The 22260-nt window shown below is 42.4% G+C and overlaps 1 protein-coding gene across 4 annotated transcripts in view; it reads right to left on the reverse strand.

The window, feature by feature from the left end:
* LOC132407441 (rab GTPase-activating protein 1) overlaps positions 1-22260 on the reverse strand; it is a 243889-nt gene that overhangs the window by 69018 nt on the left and 152611 nt on the right. For all 4 annotated transcript variants that reach the window (XM_059993944.1, XM_059993946.1, XM_059993945.1 and 1 more), the window contains one exon: positions 3389-3502. In XM_059993944.1, coding sequence (XP_059849927.1) covers positions 3389-3502 — 114 coding nt within the window. The remainder of the gene's footprint in view (positions 1-3388; positions 3503-22260) is intronic.

Below are 22260 nucleotides of genomic sequence, written 5' to 3' on the forward strand. Positions count from 1 at the left end.
ACGTAGCGTCCTCCCTGCTGGGAGTGAGACAATTACTGGCCCTTTTCTGGCATCTTTCTGTATATCTGTCCTTGATGGCAGGTAGGCTGGTACTGGTGATGCAGTGGGCAGCTTTAACTACCTCCTGTAGAGGCTCCTGTTGCCACAGTGTGGATAGTTGTGTTAACTGCATCTGATGTTTTGTGTATGAAAGAGGACAAAATTCTACCCAAGATGTATTGTTCATATTAATGTTAACAGATTTAACTTAAATGGGGCTCCTTCCTAGGTTGGCATGGATCCATTGGGCTGAAGGGGCTGTTTCAGTGACTCAATGACATTCCACAATTAAACTAAGCTCAGTGCAAACTGATCACAATGCAAATCAAGACTGTAATCTTACACCAATTATTTCCTGTGAAGAAAGCCCAACTGGTGTAATCAACTATTCAAAACTTCTATGTTTAGGAGTGCAAGGAAGCATCAACACTATAGAAACATAAATTGGAAGATTAAAGAGTAGCTTTGTTTGTCACATCTATATTGCACGATACAGTGAAATGCATCGACTGCATCAATGACCAATAGTCTGAGGATGTGCAGCCACAAGTGTCAACATGCTTCCAGCACCAACAGAGCATGCCCACAGTTCACTAACCCTAACCTGTACATCTTACAACCTACATTTCTCAAACTTCTAGGAATTCCAACCCCCTCCATCCTTGTCTATCTTTCCATCCATTCACCATTCTGGTTCCCTCTCTCACCCCTCTTCACCTGTCCGTCAGCTCCCTCTGGTTCTCCTCCTCTGTCCCTTGTTCCCATAAGAATATAAGACATAGGAACAAAATTCGTCCACTCGACCCAATGAGTCTGCTCTGGTGTTCTTTTATGGCTAATTTGTTATCCCTCTCAATTCTATTCTCCTGCTTTTTCCTCGTAACCTTTGACACCTTAGCTAATCAAAAAGCTATCAACCTCTGCTTTAAATACTTTAAGCCTTCCTTACCATCAACTCAAACTGCAAGTTAACCCTTAGGGAATGCTGCACGAGGACTCCCAAGTCCCTTTGTATCTCTGATTCTTGAATTTCAATGATCTCAACGATCCAGAAATCTGAAACCCTGCTCGCTGCACCAATTCCTCAGCTGTGCATTCACCTGCCAAATCATCCTATTCTTATCTTTACTGGTGCATGGCACAGGCAGCAATTCAGAGATTACTAGCCTGGAGGTCCTTGGTCCATGGTCCACTGTTCTCTCCTAACAGATTTCTTCTACTCAAAGGCCTTTACCTTTTCTACTTACCCTCTCCCAGCTTCTTACTTCATTCCCCCCATCACCTGGTCTCACCTGCTAGTTTGTACTCCTCCTCCCTCCCTCCACCTTCTTATCCTGGCTTCTTTCCCTTTCCTTTCCAGTCCTGATAAAGGGTCTCAGCCCAAAATATTAACTACTTGTATCCCTCATAGATGCTGCTTGATTTGCTGAGTTCCTTCAACATCTGTGTGTGAGGCCCTGGATTTCCAGCATTTGCAGAACCTCTTGTGTTTGTGAATTAGAATGAGGTGTAATACCAGTGACATATGCCGTGAAATTTGCTGTCTTGTGGCAGCAGTACAGTGCAACTTATAAAAATTACAAATTACAATAAGAAATACAAAAAATAATTATGTATTGCTAAAAGAGAGCAAAGTAGTGAGGTAATGTTCATGGACCATTCAGAAATCTGATGGCAGAGGGGGAAGAAACTGTTCCTGAACATTGAATTTGTGTCTTCAGGCTCCTGTACCTTCTCCCTAATGGTAGTAATGAGAAAGGGCGTGTCCTGGTGATGGGGGTCCTTAATGATGGATGTCACCTTCTTGACGTATCGCCTTTTGAAGATGTCCTCGATGAAGGAAGGGTTGTGCCTATGATGAAACTGTCGCCGCTTACAATTTTCTGCAGCTTTTTCCATTCCTGTGTAGTGGAGCCTCCATACCAGATGATGCTACAATCATTCTAGCCCTCTTTCGTTCTTTAGAGAAAGCCATGGTGGATCTGATAGGATTTTAATCAACTGAATGAAGGAAGAATGGTTCCATATGGAGGGGAGCTTAATCAAATACTATCAATACAAGATGGACACTCAGAAAATAAATGAGGGATGTGGAATACCCAACTTGTGACCACAGGAATTGATTGAAATATATAATTACAGAAGCAGTGAAGGAGAGGGTGGACACATGAAGAAGAGAACAGAGCAGGGATTCCCAACCTGGGGTCCATGGACCACTCAGTTAATGGTAGTTTCCATGGCATTTAAAAAAAAGGCTGGAAACATCCAGAATAGAGGATCATGCTGATAAATTATGAAGAGAAAGAATGGAAAGTTAAGGCAGCATGGTAGTGTAGTGGTTAACAATACATTATTACAGCACCAGTGACACAGGCTCAAGTCCCACTGCTGTCTGTAAGGGGTTCTTACATTTACCCTGTGCTGCTTGGGTTTCCTCCCACAAACATACTGGTCAGCGGGTTAACTGTTCACATGGGTATAAATTTGCAGGGTGGGCTCATTGGGCATACAATAAAAATAATAAATAAAAGTGGGTACTAAATTATTCACAACTCTTTGCTGATGGTTCTAATGACCATAATAAATATTTTTAAAATAAACAGATATGAAGGAATGATTGTTAGTACACAACAGATTCCAGGCAAATACAGTGGCTTCTGATTCATTTGGACACATTGGGATCTGTACATTTTGGCCTAATTAAGTGGCTGTCCCAATTAGCCGAAGTTTCATGGAAATAGTTAAAAAGGTATAAAAAAAAGACAAACTACTATTTAACTGGGTATCAAATTATGTATTTAAATGAAATACAGAACAAATTAGAGCACTATCAATATCACTACAGAACTTTAAAACTGTATTAGTTCACAATAGTTTATCAATGAAGGAGTTCATCCGCTGTACCCTATATGTTCTTCGTACATGAACAAAATCAGTGTAGACACCTAGTACAGATAATGAACTACCTTCACTGACATTGCACATCAAGTAATGTTGTAATCCAACAATAAATCACTGCTTTTTGAAATGGCCCAGATAGATAGTATAAACACACATGCAACTGATGATATTTAAAAACTATTTGCTCTGAGCACGGTGTAGTGTCTAACAGGCCCACGACGTGCACACAACTGACACTAGTTAGAAACCGTTCCGCATCAGCCTCCTAAGTGTCTGATGCCCCAAATAAATGAGTGGAATCCCAGCAAATACCTCGATTGTTTTTTGTTCTTTATTAGTTCTCCCACACAAGCAGCTGCCCCGATTAAATGACGGCCCAATTAACCAAAGTCCACTGTATATTCATTAAACCAAAACACAAAAATGTAAACAACTGGTAGCACAATACCTTGCATATTTTGTACAAGGAATCCTGACCATCTCCTCCTGTGTCCTTGAAGTAATCATGTGCGGGGAAAGTTCGATTGATGTCCCTGGTGATTGCGCTATCCTGGGGAGATTCCTGTTTCCAAAAATAAAAAAAGGCACATGACAACGGGAAAACAAGATGTTTAAATATGTGACAAAACACACACAAAATCAAGTGTTTCCCTCCCCTAACCTATACCCTTTTGGGCCACAGCCCTAAACATTGACTCTTTATTCCTCTCCATAGACCTTTATTCCTTTCCTCTGCCTGACCTGCTGAGTCCCTTCAGAATTTTGTGTTACCCTCTTGACTTTCCCCCCCTCCTATAAATGGCATCCATAAAATCTTCAACTTTAAAGCTTTTGTTCATCATTTTTATTGCAGCTTAGTGTCAAATCTAAAAAACTATTCTCCTGTCCGGATGCTTGGCAGTGTCATTATAGATTCTAAATCTAAGATAACGTTATGCTTCATTACCATTTTCCTCACTCACTGATAGAAATTAATAAAACCGCTTTGACCTCTGAATAATTTCAACACAGGATTAAACCGCCAAGTCTGGCATTAAATGCAATTTTCCACTCAATTACTGACTGGCAAAAGTTACTAGCTACTGCACAAGCTTTCATGATTATTACTACCATCAGAGAGGAGGTACAGGAGCCTGAAGACACACACTCAGTGTTTCAGGAACAGCTTCTTACCCTTCGCCATCAGATTTCTGAACAATGAACCCATGAATACCACCTCACTATTTTTTGCTCTCTTTTTGCACTGTTTATTTAATGTTTTTATATATATTTCTTATTGTAATTTATAGTTTTGTTAATGTATTGTAATATTCTGCTGCTGCAAAACAACAACCCTTCACAATACACACTATGTCAGGGATACTAAACCTGATCCTGGCAACAAGAAGGTCAGCTGTATCCATGAGAAACCCCACTTGTGAACATTCTCACTTCAAAACAAAGTGAGTGAAGATCTGAAATTTCTAATGCCAGAATTTAAGAGCCTTGACGAATATTGCAAGGAACGAATTCCATACATTGGTTTGGTTTTAGCCTTAAATCTGGAGTTACCAGGTTTGATCTTATTTTAGACTGCAGGAAGTTAAAGATCCACTGTTGGCTACACTGAATCACAAAACTGCCAAAGCAGAGCAGCAAGAGAGCGAAGCAGGGAGTTTGGCCTCTCTGAAGACTGGCACTGCCACTAAGATAGGAAGTAGGAGCATCAGTTGACCATCTGGCCCGTCAAGCCAAAAGAGGAGCTTTACTGCTCAGATGTATAGTGAAATGCAATATTTTTGTGCCAATCACTAGCAGTCCAAGGAATTGTGTTTTGGACAGCCTGCAAGTGCTCCCACACTTCCGGGGCAAACATAATAATGTCCACAACTTGCTAACGCTTACCTGCACATCTTTGGAATGTGGGGGGCAGAACCAGAGCGTGTGGAGGAAACCACATGGTCACAGGGAGAACATACAAACTTCTGACAGGCAGCGGCAGGAATTGAACCGTGACTGGTGATTGCTGGCCCTAGCCACTAAACTATTGCGGCGCACCGAGCATCCTCCATCATTCAATAAAATCAGAAGAAATGGCCGTGGACTAAGTCTCAGCCCCATTTTTATGCCTGAGCTCACCCTTGGTTAGCATTGATAGAGTAACAGCTAATTTGCAACAGTTTACCCCAAGAGATTACTCAAAGTTACTTGTCCCACTCAATACATTCCAGTCACCTTCCAGACAGATACTCCTGTGCCTAGCATCACTTTGTGGACATACAATCAATCTATGAACAGTATATATATTTTTGTGTTTTTATTATTATTATTATTATTATTATTCTTTATCTTATCATTTTTTTGTGCTGCATCAAATCCAGAGTAACAATTATTTAATTCTCCTTTACACTTCTGTACTGGAAATGACATTAAACCATCTTAACTCTTGAATCTTGAACCTTGGGAAAGACCAGCACAGTCCAGGACTTCTGGCCCACAATGTTGTGCCAACCTTTTAACCTACTCCAAGATCAATCTGACCCTTCTCTCCTACAAAGCCCTCCATTTTTCTTTCATCCATGTGCCTATCTAAGAATATCTTAAATGTCTCTAATTAATGTATTTGAAAAAAGGCTTTTTTTTTCAGTTATCCAAAGATTTATGTTACACTCATTTGTCTTTTCTGGGCTGGCTTTGAAGTGTGTGTTACAATATTGTTCCTGAGATTTGAGCTAAGCTCATTAAATCTTGTGATTTGTTAATTGGACGCAATCCTAAAACACAGGTAACCAAATAACTTTATATTCAAGTTTGTTTAATGTCATTTCCAGTACACGAGTGTAAAGGAGAAAGACAGAACTGTTATTTAGGATCCATTGTTGCACAAAAAAAATCACAATAAAATGGAGAACACAAAAATAAAAATAATCACAATAGAACATAGAATAGTGCAGCACAGTACAAGCCCTTCAGCCCACAATGTTGTGCCAACCCTTAAACTCTGCCTCCCATATAACCCCCCCCCACCTTAAATTCCTCCATATACCTGTCTAGTAGTCTCTTAAACTTCACTAGTGTGTCTGCCTCCACCACTGACTCAGGCAGTGCATTCCATGCTCCAACCACTCTCTGAGTGAAAAACCTTCCTCTAATATCCCCCTTGAACTTTCCTCCCCTTACCTTAAAGCCATGTCCTCTTGTATTGAGTAGTGGTGCACTGGGGAAGAGGTGCTGGCTGTCCACTCTATCTATTCCTCTTAATATCTTGTACACCTCTATCATGTCTCCTCTCATCCTCCTTCTCTCCAAAGAGTAAAGCCCTAGCTCCCTTAATCTCTGATCATAATCCATACTCTCTAAACCAGGCAGCATCCTGGTAAATCTCCTCTGTACCCTTTCCAATGCTTCCACATCCTTCCAATAGTGAGGCGACCAGAACTGGACACAGTACTCCAAGTGTTGTCTAACTAGAGTTTTATAGAGCTGCATCATTACCTCACGACTCTTAAACTCTGTCCCTCAACTTATGAAAGCTAACAGCCCATAAGCTTTCTTAACTACCCTATCTACCTGTGAGGCAACTTTCAGGGATCTGTGGACATGTACCCCCAGATCCCTCTGCTCCTCCACATTACCAAGTATCCTGCCATTTACTTTGTACTCTGCCTTGGAGTTTGTCCTTCCAAAGTGTGCCACCTCACACTTCTCCGGGTTGAACTCCATCTGCCACTTCTCAGCCCACTTCTGCATCCTATCAATATCTCTGCAACAAACAAACACACACACACAATAAATATATACACATGAGATTGCTTATATACACATTCACACAGTGCCTATAAAAAGTATTCAGCCCTCTTGGACGTTTTCATATTTTATTGTTTTACAACATTGAATCACAATGATTTAATTTGGCTTTTTTGACACTGATCAAAAGCACAAGTCAGGAATGGATACAAGAACATTTCTAAGTCACTGAATATCCCTTGGAGTACAGTTAAGTCAATCATCAAGAAATGGAAAGAATATGGTACAGCTGTAAATCCACCTAGAGCAGGACATCTGCAAAACCTGAGTGACTGTGCAAGAAGGGGACTAGTGAGGGAGGCCACTAAGAGACCTATGACAACTCTGGAGGAGTTACAAGCTTCAGTGGCTGAGATGGGAGAGACGGGGCATACAACAACAACTGTTGCCCAGGTGTTCTATCTCGGCTAGAGTTTGCCAGAAGGCATGTAGGAGACTCAGAAATCAGCTTGAAAGAAGGTCTGATTAAACCAAAATGCAGCAAACAGGGAAACCTGACACAGTATGACTTGGGAGAATTGTTTTTCAGCAAGACAATAACCTCAAGCACAAAGCCAAAACTACACCAGAATAGCTTGAAATCAACAAAGTGAATGCCCTGGAGTGGCCTTGTCAGAGACCAGACTTCAATCCAGTTGAGAATTTGTGGCTGGACTTGAAAAGAGCTGTTCACTCATGATCCCCATGCAATCTGAGAGAGCTTGAGCAGTTTTGTAAAGAAAGGGGTAAGATTACAGTGTCCCAATGTGATTGAGACCTATCCACACAGACTCAAGGCTGTAATTGCTGCCAAAGGTGCATCTACTAAATAATGACTTGAAGGGGGTGAATCAATTATTTTGTCTTTCATATTTGAAATTAATTTAGATCTCTTTGTAGACATCTGTTTTCACTCTGACATGAAAGTCTTCTTTTGTTGACCCATGTCAAAAAGGCCAAAAATGCACTGTGATGCAATGTTGTAAAACAATAAAACATGATATCTTCCGAGAGTGGGGTGGGGGGGGGGGGGGAAATACTTCTCATAGGCATTGTAGATGGATTGTTCTAAAGTGAAGCTAGGCACAGAAGTGTCAGTACGTAAGGTGACTGACAGGAAGTGGCAGTGGTGATACTGGTACTGGTGGTTGGAGGTGTGTAGGGGTGGGCTAGTGGGTGGAGATGTTGATCAGCCTTACTACTGAGGGAAAGTAACTGTTTTTCAGTGCGGTGGTCCTGGTGTGGATGCTTCATAGTCTTCTCCCTGACGGGAGTGAGACAAGCTGTCCTTGAGCAGGATGGGTGGGATCCTTCGTGATGTTACTAGCCCTTTTCTGGCACCTTTCTGTATTCATGTCCTTGATCTATTCCCTTCAACATAGCAACAAAAAGCACCAAAATACTGATGAAATGGAAGTTAAATCAACCAAAATTCTGCTGAATTCTTTTGAATAATTAAAGGTCCACGAACACCATGGAGTCATGAGCACGCCTGCTCTTTTTCAATCTTCAATTTCATGGTAAATGGACATGTTTGTTTAATATTCGAACTGTGACTTCAGCAAAGGTATTTCAACATTACACATCCTGTCTGGTGAGACTCAACAATATAAAATATTACTTTGAAGGTAGTTCTACATGGCTCTCAACTACCTGGATGAACGAAGCATACTGGAAAAGTTGATTATTGCAGTGAAAACTTAACCATATATTGAAGCAATCTCTTTATAGAGGCTACACACAAAATGCCGGGGAAACCCAGCAAATTATTATCGGATGAAGAGCCCCCAAAGTCGTGGCTGATCTGCTGAGTTTCTTCAGCACTTTGTGCACTGCTCCAGATTCCAGCATCTGCAGACTTTTGTGTCTTCAGAGACTAAATGCCTTGTGCTTAACTGACCTGTATTACCCAATTCCGCCATGGACTGTCCCAAGCCTGGCTGTGAAAGGAGCAGAGTTGGGTATGTACTCTGCCATAGACTGTCGCGAGCAAAAGGAGGTTTGGGCATGGGACTAGCAACCCATTCTGTAAAAATCCAGAGCCTCAGAAATGCCAACAGAAACTGCAAAGACCTCATCCCCTGGGAGAGGCAAGACACCAAGAAGGTGGACTGCTACACCTAGGGATAACTGGAAAGACTGGCTCCAGATAGAGGACTCTGGTGAGCTGCTGTCAGTGGCCTGTACCCCAATGTGATATGAGGAATTACCCTCTTAATACACAGTGCGCAAATTAATAGACAACTCATAAAGAAAATAACCTTAATCTAATTGTGTACAGTTCTGGTAACCTACTTACAAGAAAGATTGAAATATCAGTAAGAGTGAAAGGGTGCAGAAGAAATTTACGAGAATGTTGCCAAGAATTGAGGATTTGGGTTATTGGTAAAGGTTGAATAGGTTGGGAGTTTATTCCCTGGAATGAAGAAGTATGAAGGGAAATTTGGTAGAGGTATACAAAATTATGAGGGGTATAGATAGGGTAAATGCAAACAGGCTTTTTCCACTGAGGTTGAGTGAAACTAGAACTGGAGGTTCTGATGAATAGGCTCAGCCAGGAACATTGACTCTTTATTCCTTGCCTGACTGGAGCATTCTGTGTGTCACACTACAACTAGAGATTGTGGGTTAAGGGTGAAAGGTAAATATTTAAGGGGAACCCAAGGAGGAATCTTTTCACTCAGAGGTGATGTGAGTGTGGAATGAGCTGCCAACAGAAGCAGTGGATGCAAGTGCAGGGTCGGTTTCAATATTTAAGAGAAATTTGTATAAGTACATGGATGAGAAGGGCATGGAGGGCTACGTTCCAGGTGCAGATTGATGAGAATAACAGTTCAGCATGGACTGGATGGGCCAAATGGGCTGTTTCTGTGCTGCAGTTCTTTATAACACTATGGCACTTTTTCAGTGAAAGTGATTTTTTTCAGTGAAATCACTTCTGTATCAAGTAACAATTGGTAAACTAAAACACAATCAAAATAATTTAATATTAAAGAGTGACAATTTTGTATTAAACAGTGAAGCTAATTTAAGGAAGACAATGCAATGGACTGGAAATGATGATTGAGTTAAGATATCTGGATTCTTTTCCACTGGAAGTGACCAGCTGTGAGAAGGTTTTCGACAGCTCTTTCTAAATTTGTATGGAAAGGTAAACATGACAAGATCCCAGACTCTTGGGAGGGCTGGGGTCAATCAGAAATTCAGAAGTTGAGGCCCATTGACAGGTGAAATCCCAATGTCTGGGTGTCCAAGCCTGAGCCTGCTGGAGGCTGGAGTTGTTGGTCTGTTCTGGGGTTGAAGGACTGTGTATGTGCTTAGTGAAAGGAGAGAGGAATGGGGCTTGTTCTACTGTTGTTGTTTGTTGTGTTCTGTATTGTTCTGCCAAGCGTTGTGGGCATGATATGATGGTATTGGAATGTGTGGTCACACTTGGTTAGGTGTGTTGGCCATTTATGCAAGTGGCACATTTCACTGTAAGTTTCGATGCATGTCTGACAAAGTTGAAACTTGAATCTTGTCAATTTTCATGTCATGAAAAGACAGGCTGCATGACGATTCATTACGGCTCTTCATCATCGAGACAGCCTCAAGGACCCATACCTCAAGGCGGTGGCATCTATCATTAAGGACATATTTCACAACATATGCCAGTGATATTAAACCTGATTCAGACCTTCAGATGTAGTACATGCACTCTTCTCTTTACCATCATCAGGGAGGAGGTACAGAAGCCTGAAAACACACACTCTAATAATGCAGAAATAGTTTATTCCCCTCTGCCATCAGATTTCTGAAATGTCTATGAACACTATCTCATTATTCCACAGCTTCCACCCTTCTGTATGAGACTTGTTATGGTTCCCTAGTATGATACGATGGACTAATGTCCATTTAGAAATTAAATGGCAGTGGAAGTAACTGTTCCTGAATTGCTGAGTGTGTGCCTTCATGCTTCTGTGCCTCCTTCCTGACTTGGTCTCCTCTCATCGTTACCATCAGGTCAAGCTTTTCACTGTTATCTCATTACACGTGACAATAATAAACCAATTCCAATTCAGTCTGAAGGCTATTTGACATTTTCAACCCAGAGCATAAAAGCAAATTTTAAAGGTAATTTTATCTGTTGTCAGATTATAAGTAGATATTTTAATGTAAATTTTGTCCTAAATTCAGCCCACAGAAACCAAAGGTATGGGTCAAGATACAATGATCATAGAGTATGTTCCCTCTATATTCTGAAGTCAGTAATTTTAAGAATCTGAATTTTGATATTACACCAAAAGGTATCTGTTAATAAACTTCTATTGCAAATATTTAGATCACAGAGTCTGTTTTCCTTGGAACCTATAAATTCCTCAGAAAAACTATGGTAAATTTAGGAGCATCTGGCAGGAGCCCACTGATGAATATATAAGCAATTGGATGAACAAAGGCTTTCCTTACATTTCATTAAAACATGCGCTATTATCTCTGATAGTCATCTCAACTCTATAAACGGTTCATTAGAAAACAAGCAACTCCCAGTGGAAATTCCAAGCATATCAGCACATTAACATTTAAATTACCTTTTATTTTTAGAACAAAAGATCACTTTCAAACAGTTGGGGGGGGGGGGATAAAGTTGCTTGGCATGGGAAAAAAAGGGAATTATTTAAATGGTAGTTTTTCACCAAACTACCTTTGTTAATTTGGATTGACAGGATGTAACATCAAGGTTATATTATTTATTTAGAGATACAGTGCGGAACAGGCACTTGTGGCCCAACGATCTGCACTGCCCAGCAACCCACCGATTTAACCCTAGCCTCATCACAGGACAGTTTACAACGACCAATTAACCTACTAATCAGTATGTGTTTACACCGTGTGCTCATGGAAAGGATGTACAAAATTCTTATAATGAACTCCGAACTCTGACACCCCAAGTTGCAACAGCATTGTGCTGACCGCTACGTTACCATGTTTGAATTAAAATGTTAGTTCTTACTGTTATTCTCTACTTCTGGAAGCCTCTGCACATATAATCCATTCAAATATCAAAATAAATCTATTATCAAGGCATTGGTATGGCCACACTTGGAGTACCGTAAGCAGTTTTGTGCCTCTTATTTAAGAATGTGCTTGTATTGGAGGGTCCAAAGGTGATTCACAAAAATGCACCCGGGAATCAATGGCTTAACATATGAGGAGAGTTTAGTGGCTCTGGGCCTGTACTCACTGGAGTTTAGAATAATGAGTGGGGTATCTCAATGAAGTCTACTGAATACTGAAAGGTCTAAATAGAGTGGGCATGGAGAGGATGCTTCCCATATTGGGAGAAAGTGGGACCTCAGGGCACAGCCATTTGGCCCATCTAATTTACTCTGCCATTCCATTTGCCTGACTTGTTATCCCTCTCACCCCATTCTCCTGCCTTCCCCCCATAACCTTTGATGCCCTTACTAATTAAGAATTTATCGATGTCCAATTTAAATCTACCCAATTGCTTTGACTCACAGCTGTCTGTGTCAATGAATTCCACAGATACACTATCATTAGGCTACAGAAATTCCTCCTCCTGCCGCTCTCCTCTCTGTTCTACAGAGATGTCCTTCTTTTCTAAGGTTTCTAGTCAGGCCAGAGGGGCCTGTATCACCAAACACACAAATAAATAAATCAATAGTTTTTAAATTCTGAAGATGTGTGCATTAAGGTGAGTAGGTGTGGGCATGCTATGTTGATGCAGGAAGCATGGTGACACTTGTGGGCTGCCCCCTGCACATCCTTGGACACAGTTCACTGTACGTTTTGACGGTTCGATGTAATGTGACAAATAAAGATAATCTTAATCAAATCTATTTAACCAGAGGACTTGTGGTCTTCCTGTAGGTTCACCAAGCTGTTTTCTGGGATGGCATGTCTGTCACATAAAAAGAGAGATTAACTAAGCTAGGCCTTTGTTGTCTGGAGTTATAAAAGCTGACCTCACTCTAACAAAAATAAGAATAGATGCAGAGAGGATGCTTCCACTGGCTGTGGAGTTTACAATTAATGGTCACTGTCTAAAACAGTTAGATCTTAGATGAGGAGAAAGTTCTTCACACCATTTGGAATTCTGCATCCCAATGAAAGGCTCTGGAGGCTCAGTCATTGACTATACCTAAATAAGGATGGATGAATTTCTGGTAATTGTGGGATTCAGACGATGTGGGATAGAGCAGGAAATTGTTTCCAAGGTAGAAGATCAGCTGATGGCAGAGCAGAATTGAGCAGCCCTTCACCTTGTACTAATGTTCTTTTGTTGCTTTGGGGTAAACGACAGCCCTGTGAGAATTGCCGTGTTTCTAAAATGTTTCAATGAGATCTTTCACATCCATCCGCATGAGCAGACACGCTTCAATGATCCAGCTGATAAATGGCACCCCCAACAATGCAGACTCACAGGCCCTCTGTGAGCCACATGGAGAGGACATTGATGGGCTCATAGAGTGGATCACTGGTTACATCAACTTCTGTGTGGACTGCAATGTTCCAGCAAGAACTGTCCTTTGTTATTCAAATAACAAGCCAAGGGTAACAAAGGACATCAAGGACATCCTGAACGCTAAAAAGAGGGCATTTAGAGATAGAAATAGGGAGGAGCTGAGGACAATACAGAGGGATCTGAAAGCCAAGATCAGGGAGGCTAAAGACAGGTATAGGAGGAAGTTTGAGTGGAAACTCCAGCAGAACAACATGAGAGAGATCTGGAGTGGGATGAGGACCATCACTGGGTTCCGGCAAACCAGCAACAGAGGAGCTGAAGGCAGTGTGGACAGGGCCAACAAATCTGTTCTTCGACAGATTTGACACTGTGGCCCCTGCCCATCCCCCACATGATTCATCTGTTGTCGGCCCCCAACCAACACATACTCCACTCTCCCCTCCTACCCCTCCTCACAGCCCCCCACCCTGCTCTCGTGACTACACCCCTCCCACAACTGGAACCACCACGGTGGGCTTCACAGCTGAACAGGTGAGAAGACAGATAAAACGTCTCCACCCAAGCAAGGCTGCAGGCCCAGATGTTGTCAGCCCCAGGGTGCTCAAAGCCGTGCTCCTCAGCTATGTGGAGTATTACACCATGTCTTCAATCTGAGCCTGAGTCTCCAGAGGGTTCCTGTGCTGTGGGAGATATCCTGCCTCGTTCCTGTACCGAAGACGCTATGTCCCAGTGGCTCCAATGACTACAGACCGGTGGCATTGACCTTCCACATCATGAAGACCCTGGAGAGACTTGTTCTAGAGCAGTTCCGGCCTATGGTTAGGCCACACTTAGACCCCCTCCAGTTCGCCTATCAGCCCTGACTCGGATTTGAGGATGCCATCATCTACCTGCTGAACCATGTCTACGCCCACCTGGACAAGTCGGCGAGCACTGTGAGGGTCATGTTTTTTGACTTCTCCAGTGCATTCAACACCATCCGCCCTGCTCTGCTGGGTGAGAAGCTGACAGTGATGCAGGTGGATGCTTCCCTGGTGTCATGGATTATTGATTACCTGACTGGCAGACCACAGTATGTGCGCTTGTAACACTGTGTGTCAGCCAGAGTGGTCAGCAGCACTGGGGCTCCACAGGGGACTGTCCTGTCTCCCTTTCTCTTCACCATCTGCACCTCAGACTTCAACTACAACACAGAGTCTTGCCATCTTCAGAAGTTTTCTGATGACTCTGCCATAGTTGGATGTATCAGCAGGGGAGATGAGGCTGAATACAGGGCTTTGTCACATGGGAAACTCTGTCACATGGTGCAAGCAGAATCATCTGCAGCTTAATGTGAAAAAGACTAAGGAGCTGGTGGTGGACCTGAGGAGGGCGGTGACCCCTGTTTCCATCCAAGGGGTCAGTGTGGACATGGTGGAGGATTACAAATACCTGGGGATACGAACAGACAATAAACTGGACTGGTCAAAGAACACTGAGGCTGTCTACAAGAAGGGTCAGAGCCGTCTCTATTTCCTGAGGAGACTGAGAGCCTTTAACATCTGCCGGACGATGCTGAGGATGTTCTACGAGGCTGTGGTGGCCAGTGCTATCACGTTTGCTGTTGTGTGCTGGGGCAGCAGGCTGAGGGTAGCAGACACCAACAGAATCAACAAACTCATTCGTAAGGCCAGTGATGTTGTGGGGGTGGAACTGGACTCTCTGACAGTGGTGTCTGAAAAGAGGATGCTGTCCAAGTTGCATGCCATCTTGGACAACGACTCCCATCCACTCCATAATGTACTGGTTAGGCACAGGAGTACATTCAGCCAGAGACTCATTCCACCGAGATGTAACACTGAGCATCATAGGAAGTCATTCCTACCTGGGACCATCAAACTTTACATCTCCTCCCTAGGAATGTCAGACAGCCTGAGCCAATAGGCTGGTCTTATAATTATTTCCACTGGGCATGATTAACTTATTATTATTTAATTATTTATGGTTTTATATTGCTATATTTCTACACTATTCTTGGTTGGTGCGGCTATAACGAAACCCAATTTCCCTCGGGATCAATAAAGTATGTCTGTCTGTCTGTCTGCAACCTCTTTTAGGATTGATCTGGAGCATCAGGCTCTCATTTTGAGCTCAGTTCCCTGGCATGAAACTTGCATAAGAACACCTTTTCAAACAGATAGTTTTCCAGCGCTCAACTAAGGAACTTACTCCTTATCCGATCTCTGAATGGTCTATCTTTTGAGAAAATGACCACTTTTCCTGCTCAGTCTGAAAATGAATTGTGTTATTAAGCCGATAAGATCACTTGCCAGTTTGCATCCTTCCTTTCCAGCCCCACATCTTTTTATTTCAGCTTCCGCCCCCTTACTTTCCAGTCCTGGTTAAGAGTTTTGGCCAAAAATGTTGTGTGTTTATTCATTTCAATAGACGCTGCCTGACTTGAGTTCTTCCAGCATTTTGTATGTGTTGCTCAAGATTTCCAGCATCTTCATAATCTCGTGTTTGATATCTACCGTGCTGTCAGTGACCACCCAGATCGACACACTTCAGTGTATGATTTGATGTACATGTGACGTGTGGAGCACCACAGTAGCGTAGTGTTTAGTGCAGCACTATTATGGCTCGGGCTGAGATTCTGAAGTTCAATTTTAATGTTGTTTGTAAGGAATTCATACATGCCTTCTCATGAGCATGAGGGTTTCCTCTGGCTTCCTCCCACATTTCAAAGATGTATCAGTTAATGGGTCATTGGCCATTGTACACAGCCCTGTGATTTGGTTAGAGTTAAATAAAAGGGTTGCCGGGTGGTGCAACTCGTTACACCGGAAGGGCCTGTTTCATGCTGAATCTCTAAATAAATAAAAATAAAACTAATCTAATCCTTCTCCTTCCCTTTGTGTAATGGTCTACTGCCCTCTATTAGATTCCTTCTTCTTCAGCTCTTTCCCTCTTCTACTTTTACTTATCACCTCCCAGCTTCTTACTTCATCCCCCTTCCCCCTTACCTGGTCTCATCTATCACTCACAGCTTGAGCTCTTTCCTCTCCCTCCACCTTTTCTTTCTGGCTTTCCCCCCCTTCCTTTCCAGTCCTCATGAAGGGTCTCAGCCCAAAACGTTGACTGTTATTCCTTTCCATAGATGCTGAGTTCCTCCAGCATTTTGTTTGTTGCTCAAGATTTCCAGCATCAGAATCAGGTATATTATCACTGGCATGTAACTTAGCAGCAGCAGTTAAATGCAATACATAATACAGATGAAAAAATAAATAAGTAAATCAATTAGAGTGTACGTATATTGAATAGATTAAAAATCGTGCAAAAATCAGAAACAATATATATTAAAAAAGCGAGGTAGTGTCCAAGGGTCCATTTAGGAATTGGACGGCAGAGGGAAGGAAGCTGTTCCTGAATTGCTGAGTGAGTGCCTTCAGGTTTCTGTACCTCTTACCTGATGGTAACAGTGAGAAAAGGGCATGCTTTGGGTGCTGGAGGTCCTTAATAGAGGACACTGCCTTTCTGAGACACCGCTCCTTGAAGATGTCCTGGGTACTTTGTAGGCTAGTATCCTGCAGAATCTCTTGTGTTTCAGTGTGCTGCCTATGTCCACTCAGAATAGCAGGCCTTCTTTAATTATTTGACTATTTCACTTGCAAGAACAGCAAATGGTGTGTTGTTCAATGCAGAGCTAATGAAAATAAATTGAAGTCATGTTTACCTCCACTGAAATTGAGACAGGTTGTAATGAATATCAAAGGTGCGATGACAGTGAATAATTAAAGAGCAAACTTCAGCTCCGGCCACAGTAAATACATTGTTGACTTCCTTCCTGTGCACTGCATGGCCAGTCACTGCAATTACCATACTTGACCGAATGAAATATGGTCCCGAGGAAGGATCTCAGCCTGAAGCATTGACTCTTTGTTCCTTTCCACAGATGCTGCCTGACCTGCTGAGTTTCTCCAGCATTTTGTCTGTGTTACTCTAGATTTCCAGCATCTGCAGAACCTCATATGTTCTTGATCTAATGCTCACTTGTGTCAACAGCTTCTGCAGATGAAAATTTAAAAAAAAACTTCAAGTAGAACATGCTAAAAACTACTCAGCCTGTCAAGAAAGACTGCAATAAACTGCAGTGAGTTGTGGACACAGTTCAGTCCATCACAGAAACCAGCCTCCTCCTTCATGGTAACACTTCCCACTGCATTTACAAAGAAGCCACAATAATCAAAGACAACACCCAACCTGATATTTCTGTCTTCTTGCCCCCCACCTCTCCCTTCCATCAGATTCTGCAGTGCCTACAAAAGGTATTCACCTATCTTAGAAGTTTTCATGTTTTATAACATTGAATTACAGTAGAGTTAATGTGGCTTTTTTGACCATGATCAACAGAAAAGACTCTTTCGTGTCAAATTGATCTAAATTAATTTCAATTATTAAAAATAATTGATTGCATAATTACTCACCCCTTCAAGTCAGCATTTAGCAGATGCACCTTTGGCAGCAATTACAGCCTTGAGTCTGAGTGGCTAGGTCTCTATCAGCTTTGTACATCTGGACACTACAATTTTTCTTCATTCTTCTTTACAAAACTGCTCAAGCTCTGTCAGATTGCATGGGGATTGTGAGTGAACAGTCCTTTTCAAGTCCAGCCACCCCAGGACATTAACTTTGTTTTTCTTTTAAAAGCCATTCCTGTATATCTTTGGCTTTATGCTTGGGGTCATTGTCTTGCTGGAAAACAAATCTTCTCCCAAGTTGCAATTCTCTTGCAGACCGCATCAGGTTTTCCTCCAGGATTTCCCTGTATTTTGCTGCATTCATTTTACCTTCAACCTTCCCAAGCCTTCCAGGGTCTGCTGCAGTGAAGCATCCCCACAGCAAGATGCAGCCACCACCATGCTTCACGGTAGGGATGGTGTGTTTTTGATGACATGCAGTGTTCGGTTTATGCCAAACATATTGTTTAGTCTGATGGCAAAGGAGCTCAATTTTGGTTTCATCAGACTATAGAACCTTCTTCCAGCTGACTTCAGAGACTCCAGTGTGCCTTTTGGAAAACTCCAGACATTATGTGAGTTTTTTTTTCCAACATTGGCTTTCTCTTTGCCACTCTCTCAAGCTACAACTGGTGAAGCACCCAGCCAACAGTTCTTGTATATGCAGCCTCTCCCAACTCAGCCACTAAAGCTTGTAACTCCTCCAGAGTTGTCATAGGGCTTTTTGTGGCCTCCCTCACTAGTCTTCTTCTTGCATGTTTTTGAGGACAGCCTGCTCTAGGCAGATTTACAGCTGTGCCATATTCTTTCCATTTCATGATGAATGACTTAACTGTACTGCTAGGGATATTCAGTAATTTGGAAATTTTCTTGTATCCATCTACTGACTTGTGCTTTTCAATAACCTTCTCATGGAGTGTTGCTTGGAGTGTTCTTTTGTCTTCATGGTGTAGTTTTTGCCAGGATACTGACTCACCAACAGTCGGACCTTCCAGATACAGGTGTATTTTTACTATAGTCAATTGAAACACCTTGACTGCACACAGGTCTCCAAGAACAGATCTCCATTTAACTAATTATGTGACTTCTAAAACCATTTGTCTGCACCAGTGATGATTTGGTGTGTCATGTTAAAGGAAGGAGGTGAATGATTATGCAATCAATTTATTTTGTTTATATTTGTAATTAATTTAGATCACTTTATAGAAATCTGTTTTCACTTTGACAGGAAAGAGTTTTTTTTCTGTTGAGCAGTGTCAAAAAAGCCACTGTGATTCAATGCTGTAAAACAATAAGTCATTAAAACTTCAAAGTGGGGTGAATACTTTCTATAGGCACTGTACCGTGCCATGGCACTTGCACCTTACTTTCTACCTGCACAACCTCTATAACTGTAAGACAATATTCTCTGCTTTGTTATCGCTTTTCCCTTGATCTGCATGAAAGACATGCAAACCTAGGCTTTCCACTGTCTCTTGGTACACATGATCAGGAGGACTTGGACAGATTAAGAGAATGGGCAAAGTCCTAGTTGATGTAACACAGTGCAGGGAAATGATGGTCATGCACTCAGGAGAAGGAATAAGGACATAGAGAAAATTCTGAGCAGGAAACATGAGAATGATTCCAGAAATCAAAAGGTTAACGTATGAGTAGCTTTTGATGACTCTGGGCCTGTACTCGCAGGAGTTTAGATAAATGAGAGAGGATTTCATTGAATCCTATTGAATACTTGAAAGGCCTTGACAGAGTGGATGTGGAAAGAATGTTTCCTATAGTGGGTGAATATAGGACCAGAGGACATAGCCTCAAAATACAGGGACATCCATTTAGAACAGATTTAAATCAGATTTAATATCACTGACATATGTTGTAAAAATATATATCATTTATACACACACATTATATGTATGTATGTATAGTGCAAAAAGCAAAAATAGTTAAGGTAGTTTACACCAGTTCATTGTCTATTCAGAAATCTGATGGGTGAGGGGAAGGAGCTGTTCATAAAATGTTGAGTGTGTATCTTTAGGCTTCTGCACTTCCTCCTTGATGGCAGCACCGAGAAAAGGGCATGCCCTGGGTGACAGGGGTCTTTAATAATGGATGCCAGCTTTTTGAAGCATTGCTTTCTTAAGTTGTCCTCACTGTTGAGGCAGCTGGTGCCCACAATGGAGCTGACTGAGTTTACAACTTTCTGCAGCTTTTACTGGCCCTATGCAGTGGCCCCACCACACCAGATGGCAATGCAACCAGTTCGAATGCTCTCCATGGTACATCTGTAGAAATTTGCAAGTCTTTGGCGATGAACCAAATCTCCTCCAACTCCTAATGAAATATAGTCACAGGCATTTTCAAACCTACTATCAATTCTGTCCAGTGACGTGCAACCTAGGCAACTCTCTCCTGCTTAAGTATCGCAGTCCCTTTTAAATGCTTTGTTTCCATGCAATTTCATAACTATAACGTTGTGTTCGGTTCAACACCATGGGCTGAAGGGCCATTTCCTGTACTATACTGCTTGACGTACCTCTAGTTATTCCTCAAACAGCCCTTCAATTCCAGTTAAAGACTGTACACACAGCTCATGGTAACATAGCAGTTAGTCTAACACTATACAACACCAGTGACTCGGGTTCAATTCCTGCCGCTGTCTTCAAAAATGAAGCAGTCCTTTTAAAACTGGAGTTAGAGCCACTGTTGAAACAGCTTTCATGCACATATGTCTGCAATAGACTCCCTGCTCATGTACTATTCCCCAACAGACTCATGTGAATAGGCAGACGTTTCATAAAGGGAACGAGAATCAATTTGTTTCAATTGTTTTATTAATACTTTTTGGTGCAGAATATAGTTTTGACAATTTACAACTGGTAATTCACAACATATAAAGGCCTATGTGTGTGGCATCCACCGGTCTCAAGAGACCATGGATCTGAGCCTGAAGTCCCCAGGGCGCAAGCCTGGGCAGGGTTGTATGGGAGACCGGCAGTTGCCCAAGCTGCAGGCCTTCCCCTCTCCACGCCACCGATGTTGTCCAAGGGAAGGGCACTAGGACCCATGCAGCTTGGCACCGGTGACGTCGCAAAGCAATGTGTTGTTAAGTGCCTTGCTCAAGGATACAAACACTATGCCTCAGCTGAGGCTCGAACCAGTGACCTTCAGGTTACTAGTCTGATGCCTTGCCCACTAGACCATGTGCCAACACCAAATTACAGACCGATAATTACAGACGATATCTCTTTACACCTTTATCTCAACAAATAGCACTGCTTTGCTATCATTAATTTCTTTGCACAAGACCACTCGAGCCTACTTTTGCATACCTTCCATTTATTTACATTTAGCTAGATTACAGAGCAGAACAGGCTCTTCCCACCCAGCAAGCCACACTGCCAAGCAACCCACCTTATTTAACCCTAGCCTAGTCACAATGGGGTCTTTGGGGTATCTAGGGAGTGGTAGCACCTCTGGTGAAGGGGCTTGCCATGTTCAATTCAGGGCAGCTCGCTCACCTTTGGTACCCACCGGACACTCAGTTCTCATCTGTGGCTCCAAGTAGCTGCTTGCATGTGACAGAGGCCACATCCTGGTATGCCACTTCAACAAGGTGAGGGTAGCTCGCAGGTCTCATAACCTGGTGAAATAGGGACATGTCTGTCCTAGCAAGCAAAGTCAGATCTGGTGGACTGGACAGATGAGATCAAAGGTGAGATCCGATGGCCAGGAAGGCAGTATTACAACACTCTAAAGGGAGCAAAAGGCATGACAAGGCAAAGGAGACGTCATTGTCATTCACTGCAACCAAGACTCCAGTTTGTGAAGCTTGTTCAGACCACTGAACCTGGACGTCTGAGGTTGAGAGAGTGGAATTGCCCCAATGCAATGGCTTTTCCATTTGAAAAACTCTGCTGCATGTTTCCTGTCATCGTTGGACACGTCAAACCAATCATGAGACAATTTACAATGACCAATTAATGTACTAAGCAGTACGCCTTTGGACTGTGAGAGGAAACCAGAGCACCTGGAGGAAACCCACAGGTTCATGGGAAGAATGTATAAACTTTCTTACAGAGGGCACCAGAAATGAATCTTGAACTCCCATGCCCTGAAATGTACTAGTGTTGTGCTAACCAGTACGCCACTGTGGCATCCCTTTGCGTAGTTACAAAATGCAGAAACTATGACACAAGTAAATTGAACAGGAAACCATCAGTACAATTTGTCAAAAAAGATCTCAGTCAAGCAAGCACAGAAATTCAGCAATCACAAATCTGCAGAGCAGAAGCCAATGTCTTGAGATCTCCTATTCACAAATCAAAATGTTTTTTTTCTCGACTCCTTCAGCAGATCTAAGTCACACACCCTAAAATATCCATCTGTGTCAGCAATGCTTCCCAGACAGTGGGGTATTTAGCCCATACACAGACACATTAGTGAGAACTCTGCTCCACTTCCTGACCTCCACCAAGTCTCCCAAACATTGAAAGGTGGACAAAAGCCACAATAAAACTATAAGACGATGGACTACAAGACACAGGAGCACAATTAGACCATTTGGCCCATCCAGTCTGCTCCACCATTTGATCA

This window comes from Hypanus sabinus, chromosome 18 (assembly GCF_030144855.1).
Source record: "Hypanus sabinus isolate sHypSab1 chromosome 18, sHypSab1.hap1, whole genome shotgun sequence".
Classification (NCBI taxonomy): Eukaryota; Metazoa; Chordata; class Chondrichthyes; order Myliobatiformes; family Dasyatidae; genus Hypanus; species Hypanus sabinus.